This window comes from Emys orbicularis, chromosome 13 (genome assembly GCF_028017835.1).
Source record: "Emys orbicularis isolate rEmyOrb1 chromosome 13, rEmyOrb1.hap1, whole genome shotgun sequence".
Lineage (NCBI taxonomy): Eukaryota > Metazoa > Chordata > Testudines > Emydidae > Emys > Emys orbicularis.
In genome coordinates, this window is record NC_088695.1 from 13,772,781 (window position 1) to 13,785,835 (window position 13,055).

General features: G+C 41.6%; 1 protein-coding gene across 1 annotated transcript; it reads left to right on the top strand.

Moving 5' to 3' along the window:
* The first annotated feature begins 2,438 nt into the window (after positions 1-2,438).
* LOC135887836 (olfactory receptor 5V1-like) lies at positions 2,439-3,377 on the top strand. Its single transcript, XM_065415608.1, has one exon. The coding sequence runs from the start codon at positions 2,439-2,441 to the stop codon at positions 3,375-3,377; it is 939 nt and encodes a 312-aa protein (XP_065271680.1).
* The last annotated feature ends 9,678 nt before the right edge of the window (positions 3,378-13,055 follow it).

The window sequence follows — 13,055 nt, forward strand, 5'->3', positions numbered from 1 at the left end:
CTTCAGGGGTTTCACTCCTCTGGGTAAAGAATATTGGAACTCCTTGGAAGCTGTATTCCAGAGACAGACAGACAGACTTGATAGACAAATCTATAAGGAGGTTGATAGACTAAGAAAAGAAAAAATCACCATATTTATGATCTGGGCTTAAAAGGCAGGTGAGTTGATTCATATTTTTATTCCTTTTTATTTTGTGTATCCTTTTCATTTCAAAGGACTGGATTCTGCCTCTCTTATCTAGGGGTGGGTCTCTGCAGCGTCCCATTGACTTCTACCTGGCTGCAGCAGTCTGCTCACACAGACTCAGTTACAGCACAGGGGCCATGACCAGTGAAAGTGATTTACTTGAATCACCCAGCTCTCTCTTTTTCTCTCTTTCTTAAGGCAGCACTGAGATAGCTGAGATCAGCTGGTGCAGTAGTTTGTATTCTGTGTGCGCGGGGGCATTCAGGGGAAGGGCATTCTTTGGAAAATGCCCTTGGAATTGAATTTCCCTGTGCACAGAATCTGCCTGTTTTGACATTCAGGTTCTAGTACAGGAGTAAGCAACCTATGGAACGCATGCTGAAGGCAGCACACGATCGGATTTTCAGTGGCACTCACACTGCCCGGGTCCTGGCCACTGGTCCGGGGGGCTCTGCATGTTAATTTAATTTTAAATGAAGCTTCTTAAACATTTTAAAAATCTTATTTACTTTACATACAACAATAGTTTAGTTATATATTATAGACTTATAGAAAGAGACCTTCTAAAAACATTAAAATGTATTCCTGGCACGCAAAACCTTAAATTAGAGTGAATAAATGAAGACTCGGCACACCACTTCTGAAAGGTTGCCGACCCCTGTTCTAGTACAAGGTCCATCTCTTTGTTAGACATTTGACTCACGAACTGATAATGGAGGAAAGGTTCAGTTTCTCTCTAGGAGTGTATGGGGACAAACATAATTTTCACATTGGACAGAACATTGATTTCATTCCCTTTTCCATTAATAACTTATGTCATTCACTTCCAGAAGGGCAGGAAAATTTCTCTACTTATGTACAGCCTGATATTCAGACATGCAGACAACAGAGTCAAAAATCCCACTGAGTCGGAGTTAAGTGACTTAGAAAATTAATGGGACTTTTCCTCCTATCGGGCCCCTCTTTTCAAAATTATGTCAGTGTGTTGAGATAATGTTTTCTGGTCACATTAATTTCTTCTTGATAGTGTGGCATAACCTTCTCATACACTAGAGAAATACAACCTAAAAGGAGCTACTATAAGGTGGGTGCATAGCTGGTTGGAAAACAGTTCCCAGAGAGTAGTTATCAGTGGTTCACAGTCATGCTGGAAGGGCATAATGAGTGGGGTCCTGAAGGGATCATTTCTTGGTCCGGTTCTGTTCAATATCTTCATCAATGATTTAGATAATGCATAGAGAGGAAACTTACGTTTGCGGACGATACCAAGCTGGGAGGGGTTGCAAGTGCATTGGAGGATGGGATTATAATTCAAAATGATCTGGACAAACTGGAGAAATGGTCTGAAGTAAATAGGATGAAATTCTATAAGGACAAAGGCAAAGTACTCCACATACAAATAGGAAATGACTGCCTAGGAAGGAGAAGTGCGGAAAGGGATCATTGGAGATTTTTAAGACCAGGTTGGACAAACACCTGCAAGGGATGGTCTAGATAATACTTAATCCTGCCATGAGTGCAGGGGACTGGACTAGATGATCTCTTGCAGTCCCTTCCAGTTCTATGATTCTTATTCTTCTTGAAAAATCCTAATGATTTAATAGGTAATAATCCAATTATATGCTACAGATATTAAATAGTGTTTTCAACAAAATAGTCTAGAACAACTGACAGACTGTAATGGAGAAGGAGATTATTTTTATAGATTTGGCCAGATGTCCAGCTATTGTAAATTGGCCATAGTTTCATTGCAGCCAATCTGCCCGATCCCATGCTGGTGTAGCACAGCTGTAGCTCTATTGAAGTCATAAGGCCAGATTGCAGAAGGAGAGAATAAATCCCTGCACTGCCTCTTTTATGATTTATTCACAGAGGAACAGCTTCAAGAGGAGAGACTGAGGGAGCCCCACATCAGACTATCCCTCAGTCAGACCTGAGCAGGGTATTTGTGAATACCAGTAGGACGTGATTCTTGGATTTAGGCATCTAAAGTGGCAGTTAGGTGCCCAAGTCCTTTTGTGTATCCAGCTTATTTTGCCTATTTAAAACACACAAATACCACCTCACGTCTCTCTTTCTCTCTCTCTCTAAGTTTAGTATAGTTAAAACACACATTTTACAGAATGGCATAGGACTCTCTTTACATTCATCCTCTGGAACAGATAATCTCCACATACTATTTCAATTTATTTTCACAATAAGTGTTAATTTCATTTTTTTCTGGTCTTCCAGGTCACAGATTTGCTGAATAAATGAAAATGAAAAATCAAACGACAGTGACCAAATTTATCCTCCTCGGACTTTCCAGTGACCCACAGATGCAGATTTTCCTCTTCCTGGTGTTTTTAGTTATTTACCTAATCACTCTGGGTGGTAACATAGTGATCATGGTGGTGATAAGAGCTGATTCTCACCTTCACATCCCTATGTATTTCCTCCTCTTTCATTTATCCTTTGTTGATATCTGCTATTCCTCGGTCACGGTACCTAACACGCTGATGAACTTACTCACAGATCACAAAACTATTTCTGTCAATGGCTGCATTACCCAGATATTCTTCTTTTTCCTCTTAGTTGTTACTGAAGCTTTCATTCTCTCAGCCATGGCTTATGACCGCTATGCTGCCATCTGTGACCCATTGCGTTACATGGACACAACGAGCACAAGGATCTGTGTTCAGCTGGTGAGTGGTGCATGGGCAATAGGCTTCATTGATGCCCTGCTTAACACTGTTTTTACCTTCAAGTTGCATTTCTGTGGGCCCAATCAAATCAGCCATTTCAGCTGTGAGCTCCCTCCTCTATTACAACTGTCCTGCACTGAGACACTCACCAATCAAGTCGTGCTTCTTACTTCTGCTGTCATAGTTGGATCAAGCTCCTTTCTCTTCTCCCTGATCTCCTACATTCTCATCATCTCCACCATCCTGAGGATATGCTCTGCAGCGGGCAGGCGTAAAGCCTTCTCCACCTGCAGCTCCCACCTTATTGTGGTTGGTTTGTTGTACTTGACAGCTTTTTTCCAGTACACAAAACCCAGCTCAGTCTCTTCTGTGGTTCTCGATGAAATGTTCTCCATCCAGTACAGCATCTTGACCCCTATGTTAAACCCCATCATATACAGCCTGAAAAACAAGGAGGTGAAAACAGCTATAGGGAAAATGTTGGGGAAATTCAAATTTCTCAGGTAGTGTCAATCTTATTTAAAAAAAACACAGAGAACATAGAACTGTGTATAACTTGTGTTTGGGAGATCCTCTGCTCAGGTATCTGACACTTCGATTTAGACCAGCTGAGGTTTTGGCCAATGTGCCTCCAATGAACTCAGCAGGCCACATCCCCTTTGGGTAGGAGAGACACTGGAGCAAAGGGGACAGGATCCTGGGTCTCCATCTAGGGTGAGTGCTAGAAGCACCAAGATCTAGAGCCATTCATGCTCTCTCTCTCTTTCTCTCTCTTTGGGCCAATATCTCTTTCAATCTGACCCACTGACTTCAATGGAGCTATGGCTAATTTATACCACTTGAGGATCTGGCCAGTTCTATGAAAAGAACATCTTTCTCTATTGCATTCTATAGTTCTTCTAGAGTATTTTGTTGAAAACCCTATTTAATATCTGTGGTATCTTATAGGATTCATCCCTATTAATGCCTCTGTCTCCAATAATAACAATAATTAATAATGAGTGTGATCCCCATCTGGGTCAAGATGCACAAAGGAATTAAGGCTCTATTAGGAGAGATTGAGAGAGACACATATCAGGTATCCCATATCACAGTGGTTAGGGCACCCACATGGGTGGAAGCAGATCCCTTTTTAAAAGCTTTCTCCTTATCAGGCACTTGAAGGTCTGCTACATGCCTAACTGCTAGAATAAAAGTTGAGGGGTTTCCTCCACCTAATTCCTTCTTCTCTCCTCTCTCTCACCATGTTTTTTGCCACCTTAGGTGGGGTTAGAAGCTTCCCAGCTGAGAGTCCCAAGGTGAAGGAGGTGCCTTCTCCCAGAGGAGATAGGGACTGAACTCCTGTGATACCTGCGGGGTTTAGAATACAACCCTCTGCTTGGCCTTTCCCATTGGCTAAGGAACCATCTGTCATGTTGGCTTTTTTTAATCCCATTCCTAGTTGCCTATGTCTTCCCTTTCTCTGTGTAGGGAGCCTGGCCGCCCAACTCAGGCTCTGGAAACTGAGTGATTAAAAAAAATCATCTAAAAGTTATCCACTACAATGCTCAGCATTAGAAGAGCTACGTCCCTTTGTGAATCTAACTCTGGGTGTAAATCCACCTAGTTCCATTGATGTAATGGTGCTACGTGGATTTACATGAACTAGGAATCTGGCCCATAGTGTCCATATTCTAAAGTGATTTTACATTCCTCAAATTTCACAACCCATTGAGTTTGAAAGACCCGTGTATCATTGAGTTCCACTTAAATCCTAAACATAATAGGAAGTGGCGCTGGCACTATGTATCCCAGTGAAATTCACCCTTAGATGCAGCACCACAGCTGTTGGAAAGCAACGTGACTCCACTGAAAGAAACAGGGCTACACTGAGATGTCAGCTGAGGCTCTTGCCTCAGCAAATAAAGTTATGATTCAGAATCCACCTTTTGTCAAAATTGGACTTACAGAGATATGGTCTCAGGTAAATGAAGAGTCAACCAGCAGGCTGGGATTTTCAAAAGACTTTAGGCAAATTAGGTGCCCTACTTCTATTGGATGGGGAAAATGTAGTCCCAGTGACATGCCCAAGGTCAGTCAGAAAGTCCATGGAGGGGAAAATATTGAAGTCTCATCTCTTCCATCCCTGTCTCTGCCTTGAATCACACAATCATCATGTGCCCACTGGTAGTCCCATATCTCTTCCCATCTCATCCTAGGACTAACAGAATGAACTCCCTGTCCCCATTAGGAAAGAAACCACCCGCTCCTTCTGGTTTCAAAGAGAGAATTTCTTCTTTCACATTTTTCACAAAAAAATGAATAGAGCTGGTTGAAAATGGGAATATTTTCATGAAAAAAATCATGTCCCTCTTTCTCATCAAAATTCACAACTTTTGCAACCAGCTCTTTGAATAGAAAATAGCATGATTTAGTTACTCTCACCTCCTGCTTTTGCAGGGTGTCTTTCCTACTAAGCGTCACTCTGTTGGGCTGTAATTTATTTAGAACAGGAATGATGACCACTTCTATGTTTGTTAGTTCTGGTCAAAACTTTTTCCTATGTTTGGATAACAAAATCTGAATGTGTTCTTACATCAAGTTAGACATTTTCTGTGTGAAAATCTGAATGTTGAAGAAAAATATTTCCTTTTGGGGGGGGGGGGGGGCGCGGGGAGGATTCCATTTCAATTTGACATCCCAAAATGAAATGAAAGCTTTCATTTCAAAATGTCCAATTGAAATGAAAACTTGCATTTTTAATTGATATTTTCACTTAAATTGACAATAAAATGACTCATGTCAAGCTCATTGTACACAAAAATATTCACTCAATATCTAAGTTATCATTTTAAATGGATGCTTCAAGAGGAAATGTTTTGTTACAATCAAATTTAAAAATGAAATGTTTAGGTATTTCTGCATCTGATTAGACATTCTGCCTGAGATTTCATCTTTTTGGCCCCTGTTGAGATTAAACAAAATGTCAAAATATGGAGCTTCCTGTGTGATGGAAATTTCTGTATCATCTCTAATATTTGTACACTGCCAAGTATAACAAGGAACTGATTTCATAGACTCAAAGGCCAGAAGGGACCACTGTGATCCCTAGTATGTCCTCCTGTAGCACACAGGCCAGATTATATATATCTCTGGGTCATACACTCTCTTTAATTTTATTTTAAAGCACAGAGACTAGTATTTTGTTCGTGCTTAACAGGTGATTGATGGTAATAACCTTCTGTAATTTGGGGGAAATACCATCACAGATGGACTGCAGATTGTTGTAATTATTTGGCCTACAAACTTACCCTCATTGTGAGCTCAACTGTAAAAAGTATGTGACAGTTCATCAGATGTCACAGTAGCCTATAATAGAAAATGGTGATGGAAAAAGACACCAAAGGGAGGGAGAAAGAGAGACTGAATTAGTCCAAAGGAAAAGGTCTCCTGATAGAACTCACAAACTGTGCTAAGATCATGCCTCATAAATAAGACAGTGTGAGCTCGAAAAATCAGTGTATCAAATTAGGCCTAATTGGTGAGCAAAGTAATGAGAGGATGGGCTATTGCACCCAGCAGTCCCTTTTGGAGTTCTTAAAGAAAGAGACTTTGGGTAGAAAAGTTGGCTACTGGAGTGAGCGTCACCATTGTTGCCGGCCCAAAAAGGCCCGAGGGGGCAACAGTGATTCGTTGCCCGGTGTGCTTAGCACGAATCAAGACACCAAGGGGAGAAACAAAGCCCAGTTTATTTCAGAGCTCTGAAAAGGCACTAGGAGACCAGCATGTCTCAAATCAAGCGCAGCAAATACAAATAAGTTTTACCTTTTATACTCCAAGCTGTTTGTGTACAAGTCTTTGTTCTGGCTTTTCCCCCTTACCCCTCCCTCTCAGACAACAGTTACAATAAGCTCTACATAAGCTTGAGAGAAAACTTTCCCAGTCTTATGCGTATCTGCGACCTTGGGTTTAGACGCCTGCAAACTAACTACCCCTCCTTCTTTCCCCCGCTCCTTATCTCTACTATTTCTGCTAGTGTGAGTGAAACTGCAGCCATCTGCTAGAAAAGCTGACCATTACATATTCTGCTTCAGCATCAAGGCAATTAGCATGGAAGTAGATGAGTGTTCACAAGATGGAGTTCTGTGGCTCAGTAGGCCCAGAGCAGGAGAGTTTCATCGGCACTTATGGCCTTCCACTCTCCCGAGTTACCTGGTAGCTATGCCTAGTGGACCCCAACATGATCATGGCTGACACCCCCACCATTTCCTGGGACCCCAGAACTTCTTCATCCTAATCCTGAGAGACTTCCTGAACAGATTGGTCCAGAGAGAGGGAGGAAGATGACACCACCACTGCCCCCTGCTCAATCCCAAATACCGCCTGAGATGTGAGACTTTCTCTCGCTCTGCGTTCCTCCCCTTCGCCCTGCCTCCTTTTCCTTCGCCACTTTACTTCTTCTCTTTCCTATCCCTCCCCTTTTTCCTTCTGTCCAATGAGAGTCTGGCTTAGCAGGACTGTATACTTAGGAGCATTGCTGTGAGCCGGTGACCACAACGAGGCCACTGAAAGTAATGCCCTAAACTGTTGGATGCTGGTAGAAGCTTGGCAGGTCTCTAAGTGCCTAATAAGATTGTGGGCCATGTCTATGTTTCTCCAGCTGTGTTGTTAGTGACAAAATACAGATTTACAAATCCTAGTGTGCAAATTTATCTTCTTATATGACAGGGATAAATCATGCATGCAAATCATGCACCAAAGTCATGAAATGTGCTACAAGTGCAATAAAAAATAAGGTATTCAAAAGTTTAAGAAATGGAGAGGAGGCACCAAAGACGCTTCTCACCTGGGGTGCCATTTGGTCTAGGGCCAGCCCTATGCAAATGACTCACCTGGAAACCCTTCTTTTGAAGCAGCATTTTGGGAAGAGATTGTCTGGCTGATTACATATGCAAAGTCTCTTCAAAGAGACAAACTCGATAAATGAGTCACTCCCAGAGTCAGACATTGTTTTTGTTCTGAAGTGAGGGTGGGAAGAACATGAATCCACAGGGAAATCCCTGTGTAATCTCTCTGAGAAGAGAAGTGAAGCAGGTCTGTTAGGCAGACTATCTTTTGCTTGGAATAACACAGTGAAGGCAGGTAACTGGTCAGCCTCGGAATACCCCTGTCAGAAGGAAGAGCAATGCAGGTCTCCACCCAAGAGAGGTAATGACTGGGGAACAGGAAGCCTGTGACTGGGTGGCCTCACTGGACCATAGAGGGGGAACACAGATGAAGTTGTCCTGAACTTTACCAATCATTGCACAGTCAGCCCCATGTAAGGAGCAAACCCCACTCAGCAGACCCTGAGAATCTCCATCCGGTTCATGGCTCCAAGCCCCATACTCCCTTTCGTAGGGAAAACAATGTCCTTCTGATGCAGGTTTATTTTCCATATCATGCTGGCTCACTTCGTGTCCACAAGATATGGAGTCGCTGTACCACAGAGGATGTTCTACCCATTGAACAGTGACCTCAAAAAGAACTCTGCGTCGCTTGAAAGCTTTTCTTTTTTCAGTAATAAAAATGGTCCAACTTGTCAGAGAGAGAGAGAGATATGCTGATGGAACAATAAACAACACACAGGGAGGTATCAAGAGAAAGAATGCTGATAGTCTATCATGATGTAACACATTAAACAATTAATAAAAATGTATACTATTCACATGAGGAAATGTTCTGAAATGTTGGGGGCAGTTTCTGATCTCTTGAAAAAGGCATAGACCCATGTCAGTGGTTTTATTAGTCAGTCAAACGTTAGATGTGAATGTTGGCCTTGTTTTGTGCCCTTGCGTTATTTGTGAATTCATCCTGAGTTCACCGAACCCACTGACAAATAATTTGGAAGGGCAATTTCTTTTGCCCAGGGTTATTCATGACCTGCCAACAGAGCATGTAAATGGCAACAACGCTGAATGGGTGAATACTTTTATGTATCTGAGTAGTCAGATGATGGCAGGAGGTTCTATATCTGAAGAAGTCACAAGTCTGATGGGTCTTGTGTCAGTGGCATTTCAGCATCATTCAAAGGCCCCTGCTTGGGTAGCAGGATGTCTCTGTAACAACTAAGAAACAAGTGTTACATGCTGTTGTGATGACATCTCTCATATATGCAGAAGAAACATCTCCATTAAATACAGCTGAGGAGAGGAAACTAAACAGTTTTCAGTGTCAAAAGTTACAGCGTATTCTTCACTTCTATTTGTTTGATTTGTCACAAATGAGGAGATACTTAAGATGATCCCAGCAAGTTGCAGTCTGGTATCAGTTCAACTCACAGAAGAAGTTATGTTTTTACTGAAGCTTTTTATATCTGGGTTCAAAGGAAATAGAGCATGAGGCTGACTAAGAATAAGATTGGAAAATGCAATTTTGTGGGATTTAAGAAACCTTAACTCTCCCATACTGACTCTTGTGGAAGGAAGAAGACTTGCAAGGAACCATTTAAGATGGAAACCAATTCTATATGCTGCCATGGCTGCATTATAGCCATGTGTATCTGCTGATGTGCTGTTGATTTATACAAAGCGAACAGATTTAAGAGGAGACACTAAGAAAGCCCTTTCTCAAACTAGCCTAGAGATTAAAGCACTTTCCTGAGAGGTGGGAAACCAAAATTCAACTCTCTGCTCCACAACGGACAGAGGTGGGTCATGAATGAGTATCTCCCACGTGTCAGGTGATGAGTCCCCTAACCAATGTGTTAAAGGTACTGCAAGTCAATGAGGTTCCCTGTGCCTCTTTGTGAATTTAGCCTTTTTCCCCCCTTTGGCTCGGATGAAACTATTTGGTAAACTTGTTTCGAATTTACAAATGTATCAGGTCAATCAAAACAGCATTTTTTGGTGAATCACCTGTTTGTCTGAACAATTTTGCCCAGCTCTATACAATATAGCTTTTCCTTTGTCTCATATCCTATCCTTTCCTGGCATTTTACAATCTATTTGCTCCTTTCTCATTCCTTAACCTGTGTATCCATCTGTCATAATTATAAAGGGGGAACCAGCCCTGACACCATCTATTGGTGATGTTTAAGGATGGCTGGCCTATTCCCATGCTTTCCCCTCCACTGCCCTCTTGTGGAATTATACATTATGGCTATCATCTTCAAAGGAGTCTAGGGAGATTAAATCATTTGCTATTTGGATGTCTAATTCCTTAGCCTACTTTGGAGAGTCTGAGCATAAATACATGCCTTTTTAATTCACTGTCCCTGAGATTGGAAACCTAAATCACTTAGGCTCTTTTCATAATCTAAGCCTGAGTACCCTAAACAACCATACACCTTTGTTTAAGGGCTGACCCCACCCAGCAGTGTTCTCGGTAGCTTGTCACAGAAAGTGAACTTGAGGGATCTTGTTCCAGGGGGAACAAGACAGCATATAAAAAGCTCTCAAGAAATCAGCTCTTACTCTTGGAGTCTGCTAAGGAAAGGGTCTTTGTTCAACTCCCACTGATAACCTTACACACCTTGAAGGGTCTCACTGCTCCTCTTAAAAAAATATTTGATGTCCTAAATTCTGTTTTCCATAGGCAGAGAGAGAGAGTTTAGACAGACAAATCAATAAGTTAGTAGATAGACTAAGAAAACAAAAAGAGAAAATCACAGGTGGGAATGATCTCACCATCTTTATGATCTAAAAGGCAGGTGAGTTTATTCATGTTTTTATTCATTGTAATCTTTTATTTTCCTTTTAATTTCAAAGGACCAAGTTCTGCCCCTACCCATTATCTAAGGGTGGGTCTCTCTGCAGAGTTGCTTTGATGTCTGCCTGAATGCAGCAGTCTGCTCACACAGAGTCAGTAGCAACATAGGGGTCATGGCTGGCAATCCAGCCATCTCTCTCTCTATTTCTCAAGGCAGCACTGAGAAAATTGAGATCAGCTGGTGCAGGAAACAGTAGTTTCAATTTTTGGAGTCTGTGTGTTGTGGGGTGAGTAGATTAGGGGCAGGGCATTCTCTAGAGAAGACACTTAGCTTTTGGTTTCACTGTGCACAGTGACTTTGTTACCGTTCAGGCGAGGTCTATCACTTTGCTCTGGCATTTCTCTGATGAGCTGATAGTTGGGAAAAGATGTATTTTCTCTCTGGGATACATATGGGATAAACATAGATTTGACATTGGACAGAAAATTGGCTTCCTTCCCATTTCCACTACAAATCAATGTCAATTCCATTAGGGCAGGAGAGATTCTCTTATGTAGGAACAGCCTGATATTCATGTGTGCAGGATCCTGAGTCAAAAGTCCCATTGGGTTTAGTGTAAGTTACTTAGGAACAAAACTCCCATTAACTTATAATCAGATCCTTCCTTTTAAAATCATATCATCGTGCCTAGAGAGTGTTTGCTGGGCACATTCATTTATTATGATCACTATTACTGTCCCTCAGTATTACATAGGGGGGATTTTTTAAACAAATAGCTTTCACAATATACAAGATCTTTAAGCATAAAAAGGGAAAAGTTTCCGTCTAAAATTTATCCCCAAAAGTCACCAGTAAATCCTTTGTACACCGAGTCTGTAGGTTTGGGTACTCAGAAGTTTTGTTAAACCCTCTGCACAATTCCTGCATTTTAGGTGATCAACTTCTCTCATTTTCCTTTGACTTTCTTTAACATTCTCGCAGTGTCTGAGAGCTCTGTCTGCTTTAAGTCACTGACCATGATGTCTTGCATTCCTCACGTGTTGTTCAGCTGCTCATTCAGACCCTTAGGGATAACTCTAAGTATTCCAATAATCGCTGGGATCATCTGTGTTCTATTTTTCCATAATCAATTTACTGTGTGAAGTGTTCTTCATACTTTGCTATCTTGTTGTTTTGTTTCTTTTTTATGACACTATCTGCTAGTATGGTGATATATTAATATTTGGCCTGTTTTTCTGCACTGCTCAGTCTGTGAAAATTGCCAGATCCCATAAAATCTTAGCCTCTTCATTCTCTAGAGCGCTTCTGGTTTGGTGGTTGTAATAACACACAATTCGTTTAAATATGTACTTCCACAGAGACTCCAGTGCAGGAACTTGGTGGCCTCATGTGTCTGTTCTCTCCTAGCCAGGCTCAGCAGGCGTTCCACAGTCTCTTCCTTTTCAGAACACATTGTGCAGTTCAGGGAGCAATTTTGTACTTCTCTGTAAATAACCCTTAAGGACTCCTCTTGTGCACTCATATTGAGGCTCTCTGTCGCTTTTCCAATATCCTTCTAGAAGCCATGAGTTTATGCATCTTCTACCCCTAACAAGTTTCATCTCTCTCCACCACTGTCCATGCACTCATTTCTGTGTAAAACTTCAGAGTTTTTCTTTGGGGATTTCATTTCTACTACCTTTCATGATTTCTTGGGCTGGAATGCACTCTCAGTCTATGCTTTTTATCACTACCAGATGATCCTTTTCTCTGTCTCACTTTTAATCTGTTTTGATGTCGTATTCTTGATTATCAACTTCTTCTTGCACGGATAGCAGACCTTTTCCTGTATCACACTGTCAGATGACCTGTCAGTGTCTTGATTGCTATTCAATACTCATTGCATCACTATCAGCTGTCTTGTTTGGATGTCAAATTTTTACTTATCCCCTTGATTCCACTTGATCTCCCCGGCACTGTGCCATATTACTGTTTATCCTGTGTCATTGCTCTACCAAAATGTTTGCATGTGGGTCAACATGACTAATCTCCCTTTTCAGGCTTTCAATCTCCAACTCCTATTTGCTATTAAGCTCTCAGTTGTTCAGTGAGTCTATTCTCAGTCATTCCTTTCTCGGTGTTGTCGTTTCTCTTCTACAAGTCTTGGAGCATTCATGTCCTCCAGCCTCTCTCTTCTGGTTTTGCCAAAATCCAACCTTAGTGCAAACCAAGAAGTGATCTAAGAGTCCTTTTCACACTTTGGCAGAAAATTATCTCTGGTTTTCTTGAATTATTTGGACAGTTGCATCATATCACCCTGGGGTTACCCACTTCGACACACACACCTTGGCAGTGGAGGAGCCTGTCATAAAGCTAAGCCCTTCCGAGGCCCTCTTTATGGCATTTTTAATACTTATCAATTCACCTGTGTTCTCTGTATTAGGTTGCCAGTCTATGCCCAAACCACAACAGTGGTTTTGAACTTGTGGTCTACAGACCCCGGGTGGTTCGTAGACCATGTTTAAGATTTTCAAAGG